This window comes from Chanodichthys erythropterus, chromosome 20 (assembly GCF_024489055.1).
Source record: "Chanodichthys erythropterus isolate Z2021 chromosome 20, ASM2448905v1, whole genome shotgun sequence".
NCBI classification, from domain to species: Eukaryota; Metazoa; Chordata; class Actinopteri; order Cypriniformes; family Xenocyprididae; genus Chanodichthys; species Chanodichthys erythropterus.
In genome coordinates this window covers 34,576,770-34,602,746 of record NC_090240.1, presented here as the reverse complement: position 1 = coordinate 34,602,746, position 25,977 = coordinate 34,576,770, and the positions used below count along the sequence as shown (strand labels likewise).

General features: G+C 40.9%; 3 protein-coding genes across 6 annotated transcripts in view; all 3 read right to left on the bottom strand.

Annotated features, from left to right (window-relative positions):
• Positions 1-800: 800 nt before the first annotated feature.
• LOC137008929 (cytochrome P450 2B15-like) lies at positions 801-7,893 on the bottom strand. Of its 3 annotated transcripts, none has more exons than XM_067370721.1 (9): positions 7,607-7,745; positions 7,359-7,512; positions 5,956-6,108; positions 5,545-5,705; positions 4,841-5,014; positions 4,613-4,757; positions 3,667-3,854; positions 1,650-1,791; positions 801-1,431 (listed from the first exon to the last, which is right to left on the bottom strand). In XM_067370721.1, exons 2-9 carry the CDS (start codon positions 7,510-7,512, stop codon positions 1,241-1,243), a joined length of 1,308 nt encoding a protein of 435 aa, XP_067226822.1. In that variant the 5' UTR covers positions 7,607-7,745; the 3' UTR covers positions 801-1,240. The 3 variants fall into 3 exon arrangements, with proteins under 3 accessions (XP_067226822.1, XP_067226820.1, XP_067226821.1); XM_067370719.1 differs by having other exon boundaries at positions 807-1,431; positions 7,629-7,893; XM_067370720.1 differs by having other exon boundaries at positions 814-1,431; positions 4,613-4,754; positions 7,629-7,878.
• A 2,775-nt stretch (positions 7,894-10,668) lies between these two features.
• LOC137008730 (cytochrome P450 2B15-like) lies at positions 10,669-23,534 on the bottom strand. 2 transcript variants are annotated; one of them, XM_067370446.1, is made up of 9 exons: positions 23,260-23,534; positions 22,966-23,125; positions 21,476-21,628; positions 19,874-20,034; positions 14,298-14,471; positions 13,832-13,976; positions 12,381-12,568; positions 12,170-12,311; positions 10,669-12,083 (listed from the first exon to the last, which is right to left on the bottom strand). In XM_067370446.1, exons 1-9 carry the CDS (start codon positions 23,452-23,454, stop codon positions 11,902-11,904), a joined length of 1,500 nt encoding a protein of 499 aa, XP_067226547.1. In that variant the 5' UTR covers positions 23,455-23,534; the 3' UTR covers positions 10,669-11,901. The 2 variants fall into 2 exon arrangements, with proteins under 2 accessions (XP_067226547.1, XP_067226549.1); XM_067370448.1 differs by having other exon boundaries at positions 13,832-13,973; positions 23,260-23,530.
• Positions 23,535-23,949: 415 nt separating this feature from the next.
• tut4 (terminal uridylyl transferase 4) overlaps positions 23,950-25,977 on the bottom strand; it is a 28,354-nt gene continuing 26,326 nt past the window's right edge. Inside the window, exons 29-30 of the mRNA XM_067370830.1 lie at positions 24,987-25,139; positions 23,950-24,505 (exon numbers count right to left, since the gene is read on the bottom strand). Coding sequence (XP_067226931.1) covers positions 24,423-24,505; positions 24,987-25,139 — 236 coding nt within the window. The 3' untranslated portion in view covers positions 23,950-24,422. The remainder of the gene's footprint in view (positions 24,506-24,986; positions 25,140-25,977) is intronic.

Here is a 25,977-nt window from a genome sequence, read left to right as displayed (position 1 = left end):
GACTTCAGACTTAAAGGGTTAGTTCACCCAAAAATGAAAACTGTCATTAATTACTCACCCTCATGCCGTTCCACACTCGTAAGACCTTCATTCATCTTCAGAACACAAATTAAGATATTTTAGTTGAAATCCGATGGCTCAGTGAGGCCTTCATAGGGAGCAATTAATTTCCTCTCTCAAGATCCATTAATGTACTAAAAACATACTTAAATCAGTTCATGTGAGTACAGTGGTTCAATATTAATATTATAAAGTGACGAGAATATTTTTGGTGCGCCAAAAAAAAAAAAAAAAAAAAAACTTATTTAGTGGTGGCCGATTTCAAAACACTGCTTCAGGAAGCTTCGGAGCACAAATGAATCAGCGTGTCGAATCTGCTGTTCGGAGCGCCAAAGTCACGTGATTTCAGCAGTTTGGCTGTTTGACACGCGATCCGAGTCAAGATTTGATACACTGATTCATTATGCTCCGAAGCTTCCTGAAGCAGTGTTTTAAAATCGGCCATCACTAAATAAGTTGTTTTTTTGCTTTTTTTGGCGCACCAAAATTATTCTCGTTGCTTTATAATATTAATATTGAACCACTGTACTCACATGAACTGATTTAGATGTGTTTAGTACCTTTATGGATCTTGAGCGAGGAAATGTCATTGCTGTCAATGCAGGCCTCACGGAGCCATTGGATTTCACCAAAACTATCTTAATTTGTGTTCCAAAGATGAACGAAAGTCTTATGGGTGTGGAACGACACGAGGGTGAGTAATAAATGACAGAATTTTCATTTTTGGGTGAACTAACCCTTTAAAAGGAATGCTTCATTCTCTAAATGAGAACTGTTCAACTGCATGTCATTTTTTATTTGTAATAAAAGCGTTTCACTATACAAATAATATACAGCTATGTGTATTACATGTACATGTGGATACATTAATAAAATACCTGTATTTGTAATAAAATAATAAAAAAATTGTCAATATGGCTTCCCCAAACAAAACATTTTCCTTTCATTTTTTTTAAGCTGTGCTTAAATTAACGTTCAAAACACAAACAGAAGTTATAAACACTGGAAATAAGTTATTTTCCTACAGTGAAATCATCAGAATCACCTGACAAGAGTTCATGTATAGAATTACTGATTAGATATGATGATTTAGATGAGCCTACATGCTCTTGTGTGTCTCAGCGGCTTTGTCTTTATTGTGTTCTTCAGTATGTATGATGACATTTGGGGTTCCTGACGGTCACTCTTTCGTATCTCTGCTGCGGCAGATGATGCTGAAGGTCTGAGGAACGCGGACAATACCCATGATCCCATCCATGTCCAGGGGCTGTGGATCCGGTGGCCAGGAGAAATGAATCTGCTGTAGGAGAGACGTGATGTACAGGAAGAGCTCCGTCCTCGCCAGCGTCTCACCGAGACAGACCCTCGGACCTGAGAAACCAGCACACAAATATTTAGGCATATATTTAAGATTCATATTTTTGAGTTTCATATAAAATTTCTATCCGTATAGATTACAGAGCGTTAACTAAACAAACTAGTAAACTTAATGTGATGCATATTTGTCAGTCATGCATAAGATATTTATTTGCACGTAATATTAATCCAGTAACTTTTGTGTTTATTCATTTCAATATTTCCTGACTCACCCATTGAGAACGCAATGAAACACTCCGGCTTGCTGAAGTGCCCGTTCTCATCCAGGAAATTTTCTGGGTTAAATGAGTCGGGATGCTTCCAGTGTTCCTTACTGCTGAAAATTGCTGCAAAGTTTGCTAAGATTGTAGTTCCCTGTATGAGGAAAGTTCAGCAGAGTTGAAAAAAAGTGTTAAAACCCAGGGTAATATATATAACTTCCTATACTGTCCCATGTTTCATACTGGAATTAGTCATAATTCACAATGGCTTAACCCTCTGGAGTCTGATGCTGATTTGGGGCCTGGAGAAGTTTTGGCATGCCCTGACATTTGTGCTTTTTTCAGTTGTTCATAAACATATTAATGGAAAAAGTGTCATTACACTGTATTCAGCACAAACTAGGCTACAATAATATGTGAGGAACATGTATGTACATGTTTGTATTTTTGAAGGAATAACGTTTATGCGTGGTTATTGAAAATACAAAAAACTTAAGTCACTGAAATAAGGCCAAAAAAAGTATATTAAATCTGTGTTCACAAGACTTCTGGGTATTGGAGATTATGGACTACAGTTTTTGCTTCAAAATTATGTAAAAAATTATCCTTCCAACTCCTTCATATAAAACAAACTATTGATTTAGTTTTTGTAAGACACTTTTTGTCAAGAAACACAGTATGCGTGGAAACGTGAATCATCATGAATAATGGGTCATTTACACCTGAGAAGACAAAAGAATCGCATAAAGAGCTCTAATGACCTGCATAAATAATGAGCTCTTTCAGACAGGTAAGCTCTGATCTCTGAGGTCTCAAAGCTCATCATGGTGTAAATCAAACATACAGAAAAAACAGCAATACTGTAAAATATTATTAATTTAAAATAATGGTATTCTATTATATACTTTAAAATATAATGTATTTCTGTGATGCAAAGTGTCTGAACAATTATGTTACCTCTACAACATTTTGTTTATACTCTGAATGTACACAAATAAAAGAAGATATTCCACAGAGTAAAATGGTGTATAACTCTTAATTGTATGTGCAACACTGACAGTATTTTAAGTCTCTTTCACACTGGTAAGAAAAAAACCGCGGTGGTATCCCCGGCGATACCTCAGACCTCAGAGTGTTAATGCTCTTACATGATAATATTACATACATGTTTATATAAGATTGATTTAATTGATTGGACAAGCTCAGCACACAACTTTATATAATCTTAATATAATATCTAGCCTAGTTTCTTTATCCTTACAGTTTAAATTACTAGTCAAAACAGTGCATGCACATTAACAAGAATATTTATATGCATGAATATTTTCAAAGTCCCTTTAAGACAAGTCATTTCACTCGGCGGCCATCTTTGAAACGCCTCTCGGGCATCCTGGGTATCATGCAATCTCTTTGAATGGGGAAACATCAAATTCTCCAAAACTGTTAGCCCAACTTACGATTAAATTTCATATTTGAAATCACCAATGAAATCTAACAACAACCGGCTCATAAATTTAGTTTCTAAACGCTCGAATCATGACAAAAAAAAAAACTGTATTTTTCAGGCTGGATCAAGCTAATGCGCATGTGCAGACCTAAATGCGCGTCTCTTCGGAGGCGCACGTCTGACTGTTTCTATAGAAACCGGTGATTCTAACGGCCGCTGAAGTGACGCGATGACTTTACTAGTCGGCGATTGGCTCTTATTTAGAAGACGGGACTTATTCCGCCATATTGCGCGTTACACTTTCTCCCATTCAAAACAATACGAGTGACACGTCTTGTGTTATTCTATAGTCTTTGATATTATTCATGAATATTTATTGTAGCAACTGAATGTGGTAGCATCTTTATTGTGAGGTTAACTGTATGAAAAGACTGTAAAAATCCTTAAAGCTTCATGTACATCATGTTGTTTATCAACCAATTCATCAAAAAGATCTGACTGAATATAAACTATTCAAACATACTGCGAAGGAAAAGCCAGGGTGGACCGTGTGTGACTCTAGATTTTAACTTCATTCATTACCTTGGGAATGTCGTATCCTCGTAGTTTTGTGGGCTGAATCGTTTCATGCATCACGCCGAAAGGTACAATGTTGGCACAGCGCTGAATCTCGTGGACAGTGGCGTTGGTGTACGGTAGTTTGTCACGGTCATCCATGCTGGGCAAGCGGTCGTAACCCAGTACCCGAACAATCTCCTCATGACATCGTTCTGTGTGAGATAAAAGGGAATTTGAATTTCCTGGTTCTTGATGGTTAGAGTTAAGCTTTAGGTTGTGATTCTGTGAGAGTTGAAAATGGCGAAAATGCCAATAGCTAATAGACAGAGCAACATACGATTCTGAATTAACTGCAGAAAAGGCGTGGTCACATTTTTTACCATTGCTCTGCGAAATTTCACGGGCAAATTCCCGATTACTGTGTAATTTTTTAAGAAATTCGAACAATAAAAAACGTTTTGTGGCTCTTTAATGTGTCGTGACAGATTGCTGTAGCGCCTCAGCTCAATCTCTTCCTACTAGTTCATTTATAGCATCAAATAAACATGAATGAACATGAGAAGGAATGTTGTTTCAAACATTTATTTTTAATAATGTCAATATAGACCATTTTTCAAGTTCAAGTCCACTGAGGTTAATCTTCTAAGTTCTGACTGCTTTGTCGACAAAATGGCAGATTCAGCATTATATCTGGTTAGATTGCTTGTCAATCAAACTCCCGGCGAAGAGTCAATTGCGAAATATAAACTTGTGATTACATAGAAAAAAGGTCATAATTGTGAGTTTATATCTCCTAATTCTTAATTTATTTCCTGCAATTGCAAGTTTATATCTCACAATTTGCTAATTTTTTCTCAGAATTAAACAAATTGTGAGAAAGTGTGAGAATTTTTTTTCTACTTATTCACTTCTGCCTTCAACACCAAGATTCCTAGTGTTCTTATGAACTGCTAATGTTTAGCTTTAGCACCTTGTACATCTGGGTTTTGAATCAAGTAGATGAGCCCCCATCTGATGGTGGTCGCTGTGGTGTCGGTTCCAGCCAGGAACAGGTCAGCTGTTGACATAACCAGGTTCTCCTCATGAAACGTGGAGTCCTTGTTGGACTTTTGCTGCTCCAGGTGAAACAAATCTATAAATCATTTAACTACAACATGTATGCATGTGAGAAGCCTTCTTTCAGTGACAGTGATCTCACTTTCTCGATCTCCAGCAGGTAGGCATCAATGAAGTCTCGCGGGCTGTCTGGATCCAGAGTTTCTTTGTGTTCTTTAACTTCATCCCGGATGAAACCCAATAACTCATTAGCGTTCCGTTTGACCTTCTGGTGTGGCCCTGGGAAATGCCTGATGAAGGGTGCTAAGTTGAAAAACTAAGATAAGACAAAAAGATGATGGGTGCCTTACTGTGTGTTTCAAATATTTTCACATTTGAGACTTCTGCATTTTATTCATTCCATACAATGTAAATATTCTTATCATCAATATTTAAGTAAATATTTTACCTTACATTTAAAAGTTGATGAAAATATGGATGTTCATATATCACTTCCGTTACTTGTTTGTAATTAGATAAGAATTTTTGCAATGGCAGAGCAATTTCTTGTTTATTAAATATTTTAAGGCAGTATAGTACTAAATGTTTATTGATTGAAGTCAATAAAATAAAATAATTATTAAAAATTCAGTCAACTAAAGTAAGCCCAACTTCATGCAAATGCATGATGTTTTATAATAATAATAATAATAATAATAAAATAGTTTCTATGGGAGGGAGATTGGGTACATGGATGAGGATAATGCACACATAATAAAGAGAAAGCCAGTGAGGATTATTTTTTCAGCAGTACAAATAAACAAATTAAAAATAATTTTCTGTCAAAAATGGAGAACGTGATCATACCTGTCCCGCAGCTGACCCTGCAAGCATGAAGTTTTCATTCAGGATTTTCAGAAGGTATGAAAAGCGCTTGTCATCATAATCGAAGCGATCTCCAAACACGATGGAACAGATAATGTTGGAAACTGCATTCTGTACTGCATGCTGGGGGTTCATTGACCTGCCTACAAACAAACATGCTTCAGTATGAGTGAGAAAAACAAATATCCAAGCCATTTAAAATAGAAATGTGAATTATTACAAATATTTGTGAAAGTCTCTAAATATGCATCCTTCTCAACCTTTAAATACAAAAATGTCACATAGAGAAGAAATGTTTAAGAAAGAGTCGTTTAGGTGCTGTTTGACACAGGTGAGCTAGTTTGCAGCCAGAGACATTGGAATGAGTTCTAACAGAGGATGAACATTTCATACCTTCTTCTTTAAGCATTTCAGAAATCAGATAGCGGCTTTCCTCTAACACCCGATCTTCTACTGATTTCTTCCCCAGGCCAAAATTCCTGAGTGTGTGCAGAGCAAACCGCCTCTGCTGCCTCCAGGAGTGGCCAAACGTGACCATTATTATACCTGAGAAAGAGAGAATGAATGTTCAAATCTCAAATCTGACACATTCTACACATTTTTGAAGCAAAGACACTCGAGATTGAAAATTAAAATTAAAAATAAAGGTTCTTTACTGGCATCTATGAAGATTCTTTAACATCTATTGAACCTTTTTATTGAAAAAAGATTCTATATAGATGTGTATGGAAGCTTGTTTCTGTCATGGAATGAAACAATTTGAAAGATAATTGGGACTTTTTATCTCTCAATTGTGTTTACATCTCTATAAGTTTGAGCTATATCTTGCAAGTCTAACTTTATAACTCGGAATTAAGACTTTTTCCCCTGGTTTCACAGACAATGCTTAAACTAGTCCTAGACTAAAATGCATGTTTGAGCTGTTATAACTGAAAGAAAATATCTTAAAATATCTCAGTGCCATTGTTTTGTCTCAAGACGCACACAAGTTATGTTTTTTTTTTTCTTTCTAGTGTACAATTATAAAAGCTACTTTAATATCCTAATAGAACTAAATCCTGGCTTAGGCTAAGCCCTGTCTGTGAAACTATGCCTAAGTCACACAATTTTGACTTTATAACACATAAATGCGAGTTTATATCATGCAATTCTGATTATAACTCGCAATTGCGACTTTATATCACGCAATTCTGACTTAACACACAAATGTAAGTTTATATCACGCAATTCTGAATATAACTCGCAATTGCGACTTTATATCACGCAATTCTGACTTTAGAACACGCAAATGTAAGTTTATATCACGCAATTCTGACTATAACTCGCAATTGCGACTTTATATCACGCAATTCTAACTTTAGAAAACGCAAATGTAAGTTTATATCACGCAATTCTGACTATAACTCGCAATTGCGACTTATCACGCAATTCTGACTTTAGAACACACCAATGTAAGTTTATATCACGAAATTCTGACTGGTATTGGTCTGAATAAATTTTGGTTTGACTGTTTATTTCGCAATTCTGACTAACACGCATATAACACGAGTTTAAATCACGCGATTCTTACTGCATATCAGACAATTCTGACTTTATATCTCGCAATTCGCAATTAAAAAAAAAATTTTTTTCTTTATTCAGCGGTGGAAACGAGCTTCTATAATACACTGAGATTCTTAGGGAACCCAAAATTCTTCTATGACATCACTGTGAAAACCTATATTATTATGAGTGACTCTAAATTATAGAATAGTATAAAATCCATATTTCAATCATCATAATACTGTGTTACTGACCAAGTCCGTTTGTTATCCATTCTATAAGAGGCAGAACCGGTCTTCCAGAAAAAGCTTCCTGAACCAGGGCTTCCTTCATGACCTGGATTGTGTTGAGGATTATCGCTGGCTTCCTCCCAAGATACATAGTGGACATTTCTCCATACTGAGACATCTATTCGTTAAGATTCACAAGTGCATTTACATTTAGAAAATGTTTCTGAACTCCTATGTTGTAAATTAAACACAGTTAAATTACAAGCCCATACCAAGAAAACAGCAAAGACTCACTGATCTTACAAACTCCATTGGGTCCTTAAAAAATTGTGGTAACGATCCCACAAAAGGCAAAGGTCTGGGACCAGGAGGAGTTTGACTTCTATAGGAATTAATCCTGATGATCTCGAACAGAACCAGAAAGATCAAGCCCAAAAACAGAGCCAGACCTACAGAGGCCAGGTCTAACTTCATGAGAGTCGTCCACATGATGACAGAGTCCTTTCAGGACAAATACAAGAGCAGCGGACAACTGTGGGCTTTATAAAAGCGGAAGAGGGAGGAGACAGACGGAGAGTTTGACATGCTGTTAACCCTCTCAGATGTGTTAATATTACCTTTGGGGCACATTAACACAATTCCAAAGTATTTGGATACTAAAGATTTACAGATCTTTTGTTTTCGCCTGGGTATAAAGGAAACTGGTGGCAAACAAATATTGGGATTCTGTAACTCTGGCTAAGATCAGACTGGCAAGTTTGCGATCTAGTGAATAATTGAAGAGAAAGAGGATACTGGAATAAACAATATTGAAATTAAAATTATCTATCGTTTGGAGTCAGATTGAGATCTAATCAGAAAAGATATTGTTCCTCATTAATGACATGACGCAAGAGGTGTGTAAATGTTAGAAAAACAGGGACAAAGGTGAAGCACAAATGAACGACGCAACCACAAGCAATACCTTATTTACATATTTGGTGGATTTTATGTTTGGCGGTACCTTGGTAGGCTATTCCTTGAAATACCTTGGAAGACATACACGATTGATCGTAATCATTCAGTTATATTTATCAAACATGCAACCTCATGCAACAACTTCCACTTTTTGTGTTTAAGCAGACGTGAAATTAGCTACTTAATATTTGTAGGAAAAAAAGTTAATAAGAAGCGAGGTTTTGATCATCCTCCTGAGAACTCCTGGTGTAAACTGCTTCTCACTTAGCCTACATCATGTATAGCTAAATTGAATTCTTAGTGTCGTTTTAGATAATTTTGTCATAAGTTTCCGTGTCGATAAAAGGCGCTGTCTGTCTGAAAGTGAGGAAGCCAATAGTGCGTTTTTTTTTGTTTTGTTTTTTCTTGAAACGAATGCGAAAACGAAAGCATAATGTTTGGCTCGCGAATCATTTTTTTGGGATCGGTTCCTTGCAATGAATCGATTGAACTGCGAATCAGACGGAATCGTACACGGTCAGGGCCGCGAAACGGCAATACAACTCAAATTTCACAGTTGACTAATACATTTGTACAACTGGTGTACAAAGGGGGTTAACATTAATGTGTGATAGGTGACAGGCCTATACTTCAAAGAATAGCACGATTTTACCATATCCAACAAAACATGCCGCGCATTGTGCTTTTTGTAAGTAGCGATATCAACAAACCGATAAATCCACTTATAAATGGTGGTAAATCGTTACATTATTAAAAAGAACAAACGAATCATTTAAACAGATTCACGTACGTTCAAAAGAATCGTTTCAGTAAATGATTCATGTCCAAATGAATCGTGTACTAGTTTCGATTCGTTTAAATGCCAGAGGCGGTGTTTAACTTCGTTCAAAGTAGGCTGATATATTTTGGTTGTATTTTTACCGACTGTTTCGCTACAGATGTGTTATCAAACGGGTCAGTGACTTTATTACTTTACATTAACGTAATTTCGCGTTCATAATTACGAAGATTGGTCACAGACTCGTTAAAGATGACACATAACCTGTCGTACAGTGCAGTGGCGGCAAGAGGAGCACCAGCATCATCCGATACACGTGAGTAAAAGATCATTTTAATACACCTGATACTTTTATTCACAGTTTACATAGTCTGTGAATCAACCCTTCTAGTTACCTTTTTGAAGAGAGAATTCCCAGACCAGCCCACTATTATTTCAGAACTGCCCTTATGTTGTTCTGCATGTTATAGTTTACTGTACATTAAATAGTAGCCTAACCAGATTTTTTTTCCTATATATAATATGACCCATCCACCAATCTATACCTACAGAACCACGCTCTGACCTGATGAAGCTGAAGAAATCACTTCAGGATCTGATGACCCAATATCCTGAAGGCATCACTTTGAGTAAAGCTCGCAGGTTCTGCCCGCTCCTCCTCGACCCAGAGCTGCTGAAGAACCACGCTTCTGTCCGCCAGCTCTTGGCATCCATGCCTGATGTGGTGAGACTATGGGGATTTGGTGTCCAGACATTCCTTCTCCCTGCTGACACTAACTGGAACAGGAGAAGTCTTGTGGGGTAGCCATTGTTTAAAGATAAGCTATACCACAATACTCTGCCATCAAAAAACAGGACACTTGACTACACGAACATTTTCCTCCACTAAACTGTGACCTTTCCATCTTGGCCAGGATGACCATAGAAAATAGCTGTAATGTGAATACATGGATTTTTCATACAACATTTTGACCAGATGAAAAATTGTATTCTTAAATATAATATAGAAAAATCGCTGTTTACATCTTTGAAGACCACAGAAGCACTTCATTCTTGTATGTGGTCACACACAAATCAGGAAATAACAGCGAAATGTATCCTATATTTCTATGTTTATAACTTTGAATAATAATATTTAAACATTTTAACTTTAAATGTTTTGTAAAGAAATGTTCACAAGAACTTTTATATTTTTAATACGATAAAAAAAATAAAAAATAAATAAATAAATAAATATATATATATATATATATATATATATATATATATATATATATATATATATATATACACACTATAGTAAATACATGCATCCTCCTAAAAAACAATATTGTCAGAAAGCATCTGCAATAAATGAAACTTTGATTTTTAAGCATTTGTGTTTTTTTCCCAATCATTGATAGATTTTTTTGGGGCATATAGATAAAGACCATTATATGCATGATGCATTGACTCAACCAGTTCTACAATTTCAAACATGAATACTAACAGGGTGTGTTACAGCTAGTTTGGACCTGTACAGGCTTGTCTGTTGCAATGTAAGCTGTCACATGAGAGATTACATCATGAGAGAAACAAAGCATTACAGTGGTATTACAACACTGCAGTCATTTATTGTCATTATCAGATTTTACACTTTACTACAAATAGTACAGCATTCTTTTTCCAAAACCATAACTATTAAACTAGAATATAATTCCTTAGCTAAAAATAGATGTCGAAAACAGCTACAAAAGCTTTGGAAACTCCATTAAAGGGATAGTTCACCCAAAATTGCAAAGTATCCAATGATTTACTCACCCTCAAGCCATCCTAGGTGTATATGACTATCTTCTTTCAGACGAACACAATCGGAGCTATATTATAAAATATCCTGGCTCTTCCAAGCTTTATAATGGGAGTGAATAGGGCGAGATTTTGAAGTTTGAAAAGTGCATTCATCCATCATAAAAATAATCCATATGACTTCAGGGGGTTGATAAAGGCCTTCTGAAGCGATGCAATGGGTTTTTGTAAGAAAAATAACCATATGTGGTTGATTATGACTTCACTTTTTTAACTTTAGTTAGTGTGTAATGTTGCTGTTTGATCATAAACAACATCTGCAAAGTTACGACTCTCAAAGTTCAATGCAAAGAGAGAGATTTTCTTTTCCAGAAATTGCTTTTTAAGGACTACAACAAAAGGTTGGTAGGGACTACAGCAAGCTTTTTCCTGGGTTGGTGACATCACTAACCCTAACATTTACATAAACCCCATCCCCGAGAACACACAACAAATGTAAGGCTGAACACCGTTACTGACAATCCTCATTTTGGCTGCGTGAGATTCTCCAGCTTTGTTGTTGTTGAGCTGTTAAAGCTCCGCCCTCTTCTGGAAAGGGGTCTGGGAGCAGCACCTCATTTGCATTTAAAGGGACACACACAAAAACTGTGTTTTTACTCAAACCCAAATAGAGGCAAATTTGTGGTGGAGTATTTTGAGCTGAAACTTCAAAGACACATTCACCAGAGACTTATATAACATCTTGTAAGAGGAATCCCCTTTAAAACTTTATAAACTATAATAACAAGCTTCCAGCAGACAGCCTACCCATATCGAGTTACAGCAGAAGAGTAACCTCATGACGTATTGACAAACGCAGAAGCACAGAGGATAGAGCAAAACAAAACACTGGTCACAAACTAGAAGTCTAAAATGAGAAATTTTAAGGAGAAATGTTGGAGGATTTCAATATAAGAGAAGAGGAGCTTTAGTTTGTTGAGCAGTCCTATTTGTTTGAACCACGAGAGGCGTCTAAGCTTACAATATTTCTACATCCTGCGCATTTTATTAGCCTCTGCTGTGGCAGATGATGTCGTATGGTTCAGGAGAGCGGACCAAACCGAAAATCCCATTCATGTCTGGCTTCTGCACACCAGGAGGCCAGGAGAAACGAATCCGCTGCAAGAGAGAAGTGATGAAGAGGAAGAGCTCCATCTTCGCCAGGGTCTCACCGAGACACACCCTCGGACCTGAGAAATGGAGATAAAACACAATCAGTTTCAACCTAGCTGCGTTCGCTCTTGGTCTACTGATGTTGCAGTCACAGGTGACTCACCCAAGGAGAAAGGGAGGAAAGACTCTGGTTTGAAGAAATGTCCGTTATCGTCTATGAAATTCTCTGGGTTAAAAGTGTCTGGATACTTCCAGTGGTCCTTATCAGTTAAAATTGCTGTTAAGTTGGTCAGTATCTCAGTGCCCTAGAAAGACAATGTTTGTTAGTGGAACAATTTCAGTCAAGTAAAACACATCCAGGCTCTATTCATTACCTTGGGAATGTCATATCCTCGTAGTTTTGTGGGCTGAGTTGTTTCATGCATCAGGTTAGCGGGTACAATGTTGCCAAAGCGCTGAAACTCATGAACAGTGGCGTTGATGTACGGTAGTTTGTCACGGTCATCCATGCTGGGCATGCGGTCGTAACCCAGTACCCGAACAATTTCCTCATGACATCGCTCTGTAACGAAATTTAAGTTCATGTGTGCACGTTTCTCAGCGTTTTAATACAACAAGTAAGCCACTGGAAGGTTGATTTCGTGAAGAGTTGAATCACTGTGGTGCTTTAAAAACCCTGTTTACACCTGGTATTGAGGTGCATTTTGTTCCATCGGATCACAAGTGGACGATGCTAAATACAGGTGTAAATGGACATTTTGAACTTGTCCAATTTTGACCACTTCCAGAGGTTGTAAAAAATGCATTCGACCGGATTGCTTTCGTAGTGTAGACGCTCATGTAGTCGAATGTGTTCAAACAGCCACAAAAGGCCAGCTACTCTCCGCCTACTGACCTAATGTGAAAACATTTTGGGAAGCGTACCAGCCAGACAGGATTTAAATTTTGAAGACGATTTAAAAGACGAAAAATGTACCAAGCACAATGTTCTCTCACCATTCCTTATGTCTAATACACACTCACAGCGTTCGGCTGGTCTTGTGGCTGTCAAAGCAGAAACGAAACCTGATGCTCTCCGTATGTTTTACTCTTGTCTTCGGTCACGTTCATATGTAAATTGAGTGAGATCAAAAGATCTGAAAAAAACCACACATTTATCTGCCCATAGACCTTCCTCTCGAAGAAATTTTACAAACATTACATAAACCCCGCCCCCAAGAACACACAACAAAGGGGGCGGGGTCATGTTGGGCTGCTTTAGAGAAGAGGAAGAGTTGTTGTAGTAGAGTGTTGTTGTCATGCCGTCATTTTACGCCGGACTGCTTCACAAACGAGGATCAATTCAACACAAAAGATGAACATGACGGCACATGCTAGTGGATGAGTTGAATCAACTCCACAGCAACTACATAAATTTATCCACTAACCATTCAGAAACGTCCAGTTTCATTCTAAAAGTTGTAACTTCTTCCTGAGTCTCTCCATCAGTGTCGACTCCGGTTTGAACAATGTAAGGCTGAACACCGTTACTGACAATCCTCATTTTGGCTGCGTGAGATTCTCCAGCTTTGGTGTTGTTGAGCTGTTAAAGCTCCGCCCTCTTCTGGAAAGGGGGCGGGAGCAGTAGCTCATTTGCATTTAAAGGGACACACACAAAAATGGCGTGTTTTTTGCTCAAACCCAAATAGGGTCAAATTTGACAAGCTATAATAAATGATCTGTGGGGGATTTTGAGCTGAAACTTCATAGATACATTCTGGGGACACCAGAGACTTAAATTACATCTTGTGAAAGGAGCATTATAGGTCCCTTTAAGCCCAAGTACCTTGTACATCTGGGTTTTGTGTCAAGTAAATGAGCCCCCATCTGATGGTGGTCGATGTGGTGTCAGTTCCAGCCATGAACAAATCAGCTACTGACATAACCATGTTCTCCTCATGAAACGTAGAGTCCTCGTTGGACTTTTGCTGCTCCAAGGAAAACAGAAAGCATTTCAATTTATCCATGCACATTTAGCAGCCTACTGTGATAGGAATTTTGTTCTAGCACTAATATTCTACAAGGTTAAATACCTTGTAGAATATTGTTAGTGCTGGAACAAAATTCCAATGAGGGTTAGAAACTGAACTGGGGCTTGAAGAACCTTCAAATTTTATGGGTTTTTAGTAACAAAAGATGTTCATCCATTAACATGTTTCACTTGGCAAAATCACTGCCACCTTTCCAAGTAGTAACTACCATCAAAGAGTGGATCATACGGTTTCTAGAGTGGCTGACCATGACAATCTTACTTTCTCAATCTCCAGCAGGTAGGCATCAATGTAGTCTCGAGGACTGTCTGGATCCAGAGTTTCTCGGTGTGCTTTGACTGCTTCCCTGAAGAAAGCCTTCAACTCTTCGCCATTCTGATAGATTTTCTGGTGTGGCCCTGGGAAATATTTGATGATGGGAAGCAAGTTAAACACCTGGAAAATAAAAAGGCTAAAATAACTATGCGGCATTAACAGCAGAAGTTTAGTTTCAACCTGCTCCAGAACACCTGCCTAGAAATTTCTTGTAATTCTGAAGATATTTCCTGCGTCTTAAATTGAATACTCTCAGAGTAGGTACTTCTTTTGAGTAATTGCTTCGTGATCATTAAAAAAAACACTCTACTGTTGTCAGGGTTCTGTCACTTCAGTCTTGTTTATTTCTTGGTTTTGTGACAGAGCTCTGACACTCCCGTTCTTGTCGGGTTTTTGTGTGAGCGTACGGTCTCGAGGGTTCTCGGGGCTGTGCGCTCTCTTGTCTGCGTGCCTTGTTTCATGTTGGGAGCGTGGCGTTCGGATCCCGGCACTCGTGTCTAGTTTGGTTTCGGTTTCGTGTCGGGATTCGGACACTCGCGCTCCCAGTCCTGTCTTTATTGTGAGCGCACGGTTTGTGTGTATGTTCACTTGCCGTGCGCTCTTGTCTCATGTTTTGTGTAGTGCTTTCATGTTGTGGTGTTGTCTTGTGCAGCACGCAGTCGGTGTTTCACGGGCTGCGTGCTCTCATGTTGTCTTGTTTTGTGTGAACACGTGGCTTATGAGTTTTCATAGTCACGTGTTCATGTCTCGTCTTGTGTAAGCACATGGCTTGTGATTTGTCTTCATTGGCCATGTGCTTGTGTCTTTGTTTTGTTTTGGTGTGAGCACATGGCTTGTCATGTGTTTCTTTGTGCCATGTGCTCTCACGTCTATTGTCTTGACCCCGCCCACCTTGTTACCTCATTATTGGTTGATTTGCCCCACCTGTCCTCCCTTGTACCTGCCTTGTTTGCTCTCCTATTTATTCTCCTTGTGTTTGCAGTCCTGGGCTGGTTCGTTGTCGTAATTTGTCATTTAATGTCATATTTTTCCTGGTGTTTCCTTTTGTCAAGTCAAGTCAAGTCAAGTCAAGTCAAGTCAAGTCAAGTCAAGTCAAGTCAAGTCTGTTTTCCCCCACGGGGTTGTTTTTGTTGTGTTTTTGTTTTTATTTTTATTGCTTAATAAATGCCCTTCTAACCTGCATTTGAGTCCTCGTCCTCCCTACACCTGACAGAACGAACCAGCCAACATGAGGACTCAGCGGAAGAAGGGCTTGCACCGTCCACCAACCTCCACTGTCTCCAGCCCTCTTTTCCAGCGCATGCTCCAATTTAAGATCCTGAGCTCCCTCCGTCAGGAGGGAACTGACCTGAGGGAGTTTGCTGTGGAGTTCAGTGGAGCTGCAGAGGGCCTGGAGCTCAACGACACAGCACTCAAGGACTTTTTCAATTATGCTCTTGATGTACCCCAGAGCTGGTGGGCGATGAGGGGCCTGGATCATCTGACTTTTGGGGAATTCGTGGATTTCCTCGATTGGAATGGGAATCCTCCTGTTACAGTTTCCCCAAAGGTGTTCATAGAGGCTGCAGATCCCCTGTTGGTGGCTGAAGAAGCTGCAGCACTCCCAGTGGCGGCTGAAGAAGCTGCAGCTCCCACAGAGGTGGTTGAAGATGCTGGAGTTCCCGCAGAGGCTGCTATCTCCAAGCAATCATGTCGTCGTAAGCGGAGGAAGAGAAGGAAGGCTTCCTCTGACTTAGAGAGTCTGATCCCAGAGCCCGCTGTAGGCCCGGAGGCCTTCCTAGAGCCCGCTGTAGGCCCGGAGGCCTTCCCAGAGCCCGCTTCAGGCCCGGAGGCCACCCCAGAGCCCGCTCAAGGCCCGGAGGCCTTTCCAGAGCCCGCTGTAGGCCCGGAGGCCTTTCCAGAGCCCGCTGTAGGCCCGGAGGCCTTTCCAGAGCCCGCTGTAGGCCCGGAGGCCTTTCCAGAGCCCGCTGTAGGCCCGGAGGCCTTTCCAGAGCCCGCTGTAGGCCCGGAGGCCTTTCCAGAGCCCGCTTCAGGCCCGGAGGCCTTTCCAGAGCCCGCTCCAGCCAGTGAGTCCACTCCAGCCAGTGAGTCCGCTCCAGAGCCCGCTCCAGCCAGTGAGTTTGCTCCAGAGCCCGCTCCAGCCATTGAGTCCGCCCTAGCCAGTGAGTCCGCTCCTTCGGTCAGTCCTGCCATGGCCCATAAGGCTGTCTTCACCTTCTACGCCTTGATTGTCCTACGTGCCTGGAGGATGTATTCAGGGTCTGTCGACCACAGTCCAGTCTGCCAGCGCGAGCCCGCTGTCGTCCCGAAGCAGCCCGAGGCCGCTGCCCTCCTGGAGCAGTCCGCTCTTCATGTCGGTCTGGTTATGGCCCAGAAGGTGGTCTTAGCCTTTTATGTCCTGGTGGTCTTGCGTGCCTGGAGGATGCACACTGGTGTGATTGACTCTGGATCTGTCGGCCAGTTCAAGGCCGCTGCCGTCCCAGAGCAGCCCCAGCCTGAACCCACTGCAGTCCCAGAGCAGCTCCAGCCTGAGCCCGCTGCTGTCCCAGAGCAGCTCCAGCCTGAGCCCGCTGCTGTCCCAGAGCAGCTCCAGCCTGAGCCCGCTGCTGTCCCAGAGCAGCTCCAGCCTGAGCCCGCTGCTGTCCCAGAGCAGCTCCAGCCTGAGCCCGCTGCTGTCCCAGAGCAGCTCCAGCCTGAGCCTGCTGCTGTCCCAGAGCAGCTTGCTCTCCCTGATACGGCCATGGAGGCCATCATCAAGCTGTCTGCCCTGCCGGCGCCACCCCAGCTGTCTGCCCTGCCGGCGCCACCCCAGCTGTCTGCCCTGCCGGCGCCACCCCAGCTGTCTGCCCTGCCGGCGCCACCCCAGCGGTCTGCCCTGCCGTCGCCTGCCAAGCTGTCTGCCCTGCTGGAGCCTGCCTGGATGGTCCCTCCAGTACCGCCCTGGTCCTTAGCCAGGACCCCAGACCAGCTGAAGCCCCCCTGGTCTGTCCCGCCGGTCCCGCCCTGGTCTGTCCCGCCGGTCCCGCCCTGGTCTGTCCCGCCGGTCCCGCCCTGGTCTGTCCCGCCGGTCCCGCCCTGGTCTGTCCCGCCGGTCCCGCCCTGGTCTGTCCCGCCGGTCCCGCCCTGGTCTGTCCCGCCGGTCCCGCCCTGGTCTGTCCCGCCGGTCCCGCCCTGGTCTGTCCCGCCGGTCCCGCCCTGGTCTGTCCCGCCGGTCCCGCCCTGGTCTGTCCCTCCAGCTCCTCCCTGGCCCTCAGCTGGGCCCCCAGACCTGCCTGAGCCTCCCTGGCTCAACCCTCCTGTCCCTCCCTTGTTTCTTTTAAAGACATTTTGATCCTGTTTTGTTTTGCTGGCTGACTTGGCTCCCCTCCCTCCCTCCCCTCTTTGTCTTTGTATTCTGATGTTCTGTCATGTTGTCTTGTTGGTGTTTTTTGTCTTGTGTCGTGTATGTTGTCATGTTTGTCTTGTGTCCCTCGTGGGGACGCCAGGTGGCGTCCCTTTAGAGGGGGGGTAGTGTCAGGGTTCTGTCACTTCAGTCTTGTTTATTTCTTGGTTTTGTGACAGAGCTCTGACACTCCCGTTCTTGTCGGGTTTTTGTGTGAGCGTACGGTCTCGAGGGTTCTCGGGGCTGTGCGCTCTCTTGTCTGCGTGCCTTGTTTCATGTTGGGAGCGTGGCGTTCGGATCCCGGCACTCGTGTCTAGTTTGGTTTCGGTTTCGTGTCGGGATTCGGACACTCGCGCTCCCAGTCCTGTCTTTATTGTGAGCGCACGGTTTGTGTGTATGTTCACTTGCCGTGCGCTCTTGTCTCATGTTTTGTGTAGCACGCGGTGATTTCCACCTGCCGCGTGCTTTCATGTTGTGGTGTTGTCTTGTGCAGCACGCAGTCGGTGTTTCACGGGCTGCGTGCTCTCATGTTGTCTTGTTTTGTGTGAACACGTGGCTTATGAGTTTTCATAGTCACGTGTTCATGTCTCGTCTTGTGTAAGCACATGGCTTGTGATTTGTCTTCATTGGCCATGTGCTTGTGTCTTTGTTTTGTTTTGGTGTGAGCACATGGCTTGTCATGTGTTTCTTTGTGCCATGTGCTCTCACGTCTATTGTCTTGACCCCGCCCACCTTGTTACCTCATTATTGGTTGATTTGCCCCACCTGTCCTCCCTTGTACCTGCCTTGTTTGCTCTCCTATTTATTCTCCTTGTGTTTGCAGTCCTGGGCTGGTTCGTTGTCGTAATTTGTCATTTAATGTCATATTTTTCCTGGTGTTTCCTTTTGTCAAGTCAAGTCAAGTCAAGTCTGTTTTCCCCCACGGGGTTGTTTTTGTTGTGTTTTTGTTTTTATTTTTATTGCTTAATAAATGCCCTTCTAACCTGCATTTGAGTCCTCGTCCTCCCTACACCTGACAACTGTAGCCTTATGGGATAGTAAAGTGTCCACTGGATGCACACTTCAGAATTTAGCTGGAAATGCACTGCATGGCCAAAAATAAGACACTTTTTCAATTGAATTAGGTAAATACTTCAGTATTGCTGAGATTATTATGCTTCTACCATGTTATATGTTTGGGAACAGTTAACCCTAATTTTACAGTATGTGTAGCTTTTCATTTCTTAAATAACCACGTAGGAAGACACATCATGGCCATATTCCAGGATGATTCATCAGGCTCAAAGTGTGAAAGTCCAGATCTTAAATTCATTGAATGTCTTTGGGATGTGCTGGAGGAGACTTTAAAGAGTGCTGTCAATACAAGATCTTGACCAAAAATTGATGCACACCTTGATGGAAAAAAAATGTCACCAATGTCACCATCAAGAGGTGCATATGGCCATATTCCAGGATGACATATAACTTTCAAAAAGTTGAGGTTTTGATGCATCATGAGTGACCGCTGGTAAAGTTTGGTACGTTTTTGCTAAAGAGTAACAATGCAATGTGTCGACAGCCTATGGGAATCAAGCGTGCTGCACAAGTCCTGAAAAGTAAAGCCAAAGCATTTCAAATTCGCTTCAAAACCTGGCATTTCAAACCTGGTGGCTGGCTGCAGTATAGGTCATAAACCCCACCCTCTCCATGTTATCAAATGGGACATGAGCCAAACTAAAAAAATCCAATTACATTTCAAATAATTTTTTTCCCAAAGATGGTTTTTGTCATTTTAGGTAGTTCTCATCACGCAGACCTATGTTCAAGTGTATGTTTTCTCAATAAGTTTGTTTTTTGTTAGTCATTTGATGTTATAGAAACAGGGTATGACATCATGATTGACAGCTGTGGTAGAAATTGAGTCTGCAAGAGTGGGAGTGTAGGCGGGACCTCAATGCCACGGCTCCACCTCAGTATCGCTACTGTGCAGACTCGGGCTCCGAACAACATAATCGACAACCGTTACTGGGATATTTTGGCATCATTTTTCTACAGTTGAAGGTAGTGAAGAGGTCCATCTTTTTTACAGTCTATGATTGAGACAGTAGAGCGAGATCCAGTTGGATACTAGGATAGTGCTAAGCTAAAAACTTGTTCATACCTGCCCAACAAGTGACCCTGCACGATTGACGCTCTCCTTCAGGATTTCCAAAAGGTATGCAAAGCGCTTGTTATCATAGTCGAACCGATCCCCAAACACGATGGAACAGATAATGTTGGAAACAGCATTGTATATTGCATGTTGGGGGTCAAAAGGCTTGCCTGCAACAAAGAAAACCACATGTTAGTTTTTGGCAAAGAACGTATTAATAGTTTAAAAGGAATCTTCGCTATTTGAAATAATAGCTAGCTTGTTGAATAACACATATGGTTTAATGGCATTTGAAGCTAACCTGAATACTAAGGGCCAGAATTACTAACTGCTAATGCCAGTGCAAACCCTCTTTTGACATTAAAAAACTACTGTCAAGATTTACCAAAAACACCAGTGAAAAATTAGAGCTGAATTTTTGTGGCTGACCTTATTGCATAATTATTTGTAGGAGTTTCAAATGCTAAATTTATGGGTGGAAAGTATTTAAATGAATCAGGCAAGGATTTACTAAGGTTTACGCTAGTCAATTTTCTGATATTTCTGGCATTATTTAAAGGTACAATTTGTGAATTTTTTTTCCACTAGAGGTCGCTAGAAGCCTATTCAAAACAAAGGCGCAGTTTGATGACGCCAAGTTTTAGAGCGGAAACTTGGTCTCCATCTTAACGGACGGTGCAAAAGAATAGGGATTGGAATCTGGAAGAACTCATGTTCGTGGATGCGATTATTAACGTTACTGTAGTATGAAGCAGAGCAGGACCGAGTGTTGTGGGAGCTGAACGAGGAACTGGAGCGATTGATCAACACACGCCTCACGAGCAGCGGGACTTTTATTATGACACAGTCGCCGGCGCCGCTTCCGCTTTTCCGGTCATGAGTTTACGGGAGCTGTCCTTGTCGACAGAACCAGCGGCAGATGGTAAACAGTAAACAGTTCCATAAATAAGTAACACAATCCACCATAAAACGTGCAAGAAGTAAATAAGGAACTGCTTGAAGCAAGCTAGTGGTTTGCTGGACGCTAGACACTACTTCCGCATTTGTCCACGGCACTGTTGTCATGTGGTTTCTACGTCAGTAAAGGCGGTAACAAAGTTAACTGACGTCATTGACAGGCGACTGCACTGCCCCGTGTCACTGTTTAGAATGGGAATTTTCTCATGATTTACAAGTAGTTGAAAACATTAGAGATATTGTTTGTAATCAGCTGGACAAAATATATAACAATAGCCTAGTGATTTTTGGACATTTTACTGCAAAAATTTTACATATTGTACCTTTAACGCTCAAAAAAGCATGACGCTAATTTGTGCTGCTCTTTGTGGATTGTGTTGGTCAATACTGAAATGATCCGGTTGTGTCTAGGTTCATCAGTAGATCACGAGCAGAACTTTCCACTCCCATCGGCGCTTTTTTGGAACTGCATTCATGCTAATTTGCCCTGTTTAGTAAATCTGGCACTAAGGCTTGTTACCGCCACAGCGCACTTGTTTTGACTAAGCACATATAGCATGTTTAAAGTTTGTTTAGAACTCGGATTCAACAAGGACAAGGTGGGACATGTCCTCTAAACATTGAAAACAGTCACAGACTAAAACCCTCAATAACCTTCTGATTTGAGCATTTCAGAAAGCAGGTAACTGTTTTCCTCTGTCACGCGTTCCTCCACAGACTTCTTTCCAAGGCCAAAGTTCCTGAGCGTGTGCAGAGCAAACCGTCTCTGCTGCCTCCAGGCGTGACCAAACGTGACCATTATTATACCTGATGGAAAGAAACCAGACCTTCAGAGTTATGAAGAAATACATAGACCAGTTGAACAAAGAAAGACAGATGCATAGGTCTACCAGCCCTAAACATCTTGACCAAGACAGTCTACCAAGGCGACCTTGGCCTCATTGGCTGGTAGAGTCCCATGTCCAGACTGGCACTAGACTGCTTGAGGCCCAGAACCAGACCAATACCAAAATTTACATAAAACCCTGCCCCCGAGAACACACAACAAAGGGGGTGAGGCCATGTTGGGCTGCTTTAGAGAAGAGGAAGAGTTGTTGTAGTAGAGCAGGGGTGTCCAAATTCGGTCCTGGAGGGCCGCAGTCCTGCAGAGTTTAGTTCCAACCAGCTCCAAAACACCTGCAGACACTTTCTAGTATGCTTTGTTAGACCTTGATTAGATGGTTTTAGGGTTGGAGCTAAACTCTGCAGGGCACTGGCCCTCCAGGACCAAGTTTGGACATCCATGTAGTAGAGTGTTGTTGCCATGCCGTCATTTTACGCCGGATTGCTTCACAAACGTCATCAGTGTCCAACTCCGGTTTGAACAATGTAAGGCTGAACACCGTTACTGACAATCCTCATTTTGGCTGCGTGAGATTCTCCAGCGTTGTTGTTGTTGAGCAACCGAATCACAAGCTTTTAAAGCTCCGCCCTCTTCTGGAAGGCAGCTAAGAGCAGCAGCTCATTTGCATTTAAAGGGACACACACAAAAGCAGTGTGTTTTTGCTCACACCCAAACAGGGGCCAATTTGACAAGTTATAATAAATGATCTGTGGGGTATTTTGAGCTGAAACTTCACAGACACATTCTGGGGACACCGGAGACTTAAATTACATCTTGTAAAAGGGCCATTATAGGTCCCTTTTAAGCGCAATAAGCAGGGAAATCAATTTAGTACTGAGAGGCGGCTTTATGTGTGCGCACTTTGGGTGCAAGCACAAAATCTGCTGGAAATAGTAAAATACATGTGCATGCTGAAACTGAAATTTAAGCCCTGTAACACCAACAATATTCATCAGGAGCAAATGAAACGAGTGAGTGAGGGGAGGCGGGTTTGTGTGTCAACTCGCTGTCAGAGAGATGAGAAAGAGCAGCTGGTATCGTGTAACTATTCTGTGAAGCGTTTTAGATATTTCTGTATCAAAATATCAATATTTTTGACAAAACTACTATTATTTCAGATGCCTTTTTAAAAGACTACAAAATGAAAAAATGTATTATATATAAAATTCAACCCACCAAAGTGGCTAGTAATGTCAAGCCTCGCTAGTATCCTACAACAGCAACATTTTCAAATTAATTTTCAGTACAATGCATTACTGACCATATCCATTAGTAACCCAGTTTAAAAGTGGTATAGGCGGCCTTCCTGAAAAAGATGAACCATTTTGGACCAGGGCTTCCATCGTGACCTGGATTGTGTTGAGGAGTATCGCTGGCTTCCTCCCGAGATACAAAGTGGTCATCTCTCCATACTGAGGCATCTACTCAAGAGAAGATTTCACAGCACTTCAACACAACTAAAGTGGTTTAGACATCATCTCACTTGTGAAAGAAGTCAACATAGCACAAGGAGAACATAAGACACAAAAACAACAAGCTCAATGCAAAGACTCACTGATCTCAGGAACTCCATTGGGTTCTTCAAAAATTGTGGTATGGTACCCACAAAAGGCAAAGGTCTGGGACCAGGAGGAGTTTGACTTCTGTAGGAATTAATCCTAAAGATCTCGAACAGAACCAGAAAGATCAAGCCCAAAAACAGAGCCAGACCTACAGAGGCCAGGTCTAACTTCATGAGAGTCGTCCACATGATGACAGAGTCCTTTCAGGACAAATACAAGAGCAGCGGACAACTGTGGGCTTTATAAACAGAGCCAAAGAGGGAGGAGACAGTGGGACAGAAAGTTTGACATGCCAGTGCATGCTTGTGTAATAGTTATACTAGTCATTACCACTAATGCTTCACGGTTCAATCTAAACATTCAAGAAAAAATTATACTTCTGAAAAACACTTATTTTCCCTTTATAAACATACTAGCTCGATCCAAGTGAAGTTCATTCACTGTAAAGCCAGGCAAGTTTAGTAAATTACTGACTAGCTCAAAGCTCTCTACTGCATGTTAATGGGAATGGACAAGTCTACACACTAAGCTCATCTTTGTTTTTGAGATTAGGCAAGAGGCCTGGAAGGGGGTGTAAAGGTAACAGAAAAATCATAGCAAAAAGTTTTCAGTTCAGATTGTCATGCACAGTCATGAAATACCCCATTTTGAATCAATATAAAATAAAATGAAACACAGCAGAATGTTGGTTTGCTTTTTCTTTATTTATTTTTTTGGTCTTTTCTTGATTTTTTTTTCTGCTCTTTTTTTGTCTGTTTTTTTTTTGGTTTGCTATAGGGAAGGTTTTGGCACTACATAATTGTCTTATTGGGTTGTTATGTTTGATTTTCCTATCTAAAGCCTTTGTCCTTATGCAAGCAAAATAGGAATACGGCTAATAAAAATAAAGTGAATACATTTTAAATCCTTATTTTACACATAAAATAAAAACACTTTTTTGGACCCCTCCAAAAATAGGGGTATTAAAATATTTGACATTTTGTATCACAAATCAATGTGATGATACACAGAGAAATAAAAGGAAAATAAAACATAAAAACTGTACAAAAACGATAAAATCCATTTTAAAAAGTTTCCAAATGACCAAATGATGCAAAGTTAGTCTTTTTTCTATAAGGACCTTGGGCATTGGTTTACAAAGTAAAGTGTCTTTTCTTCATTTCTTCTGCTGAATGTAGTTGAGATTGCCATGCCGGCCATGTTGAATAAGCGGGTAATGTTGATTTGCCACCACAGAACCTGCAAGAGGGGCAGAAATGGGTGGTTACAAGCAGACACTTTTCCTGAGGAATATTCAGAGTTACCTTCATGTCTATGAACATCTGTTGTATACACCAAATCACAAGAACAGCAATGTCATGAAAACATGTCTAGGTCATAATCAAAAATAAGTTAAATAAATACTATTCTACATAAAGAGAAGGAAGCTAACTTTTGCCAATATTAAAGTCACCATGATATCAAAATGGACAATTCTCTTTTATTATGGAATATTGCAGTATTTATTATATATGATTTATTCGTGAACATTATTTTTTATTCTTTATTCATAATAACAAACAAAATAAAAAAAACAAAATGAACCAAAACAAAACAAGATTCATGAAACATGACAGTAGTGGAAAATTCCATGGTTACTTTGGACATAAAATACAGATAATATGCATAAATATTTGAATGTTTTATCTTCAACGTCCCAAAAACAGAAGAGAACTGGTACCTTGTGAGATGAAGGGTTTGTTCGGCTGCTGCAGGTAGGGTGGTAGACGGTAGGGCATGAAGGATGGAGACAGGGAATACGGAGCAGCACCGCCGTGCTCCCAGGATCGAGAGCCCGGACTCACACCCCCAAACTGAGATGGGAAATTAGGATCTGAGATGGAGAGAGAGAGGGAGAACCATGAACAAATGGCTCTGTAATAGAGTTTAACGATTATGAGATCTTATGTTGTTTCTTTGGCTCTGTCACTCAACCATAATGAAACCACAAGCTTTCATTGCCACCTTCTTTATTTAAACTAGAAATAGCTTGATCTGTTTGTAAGTAATACACATCATTATGCTATAAAATGTGCCTTGAATACAAGGAAATGCTTGGAAATCAAAGGTTTCATTAGACTGTGATTTCAAAGCGTTACAGGTTTTTACTCTGAGTCCAGTGAAGCTAGTTTTCAGTGCTCAGTCTAACAGATGTGGAGTCACCCGTGCACCCGATACACCTGTGAGACTTACCTGAGCTCACAAACACCATCTGCTCTCAACAAACAGACACCAAACTTATGTCACTGATTCATCAAATCATAGCTAATATATTTAGAAATCTCTGAAGACAACAATATACTGTTGCAAATAGTGTAGAGATTGTGATTTTATCATTCTAGATTTGACTGGATGAAAGTGCTTTAGGTTATAATACTGGTTATAATATTTTCCTGACCCACAAATCCTTGGTTACATCATAGAAAAATTCAGCGTCTCATTAACTGTCCTATCTGTGCATTTTGCGGAAATATTACCCTGACATTTCACCTAGTCATTTCATTTTGATGACATATTAGAAAAGCTAAAAATTTACAACATTATAATTTTTTACATTTTATAAAAACTGTGACAACAGAATTAACGTTCCCACTTTTATAACGATTGTAACTATTTATAAATCGAGGGAACGAAACAGCAAATTGTCGGAACGAAATAGCGAATTGTGCACA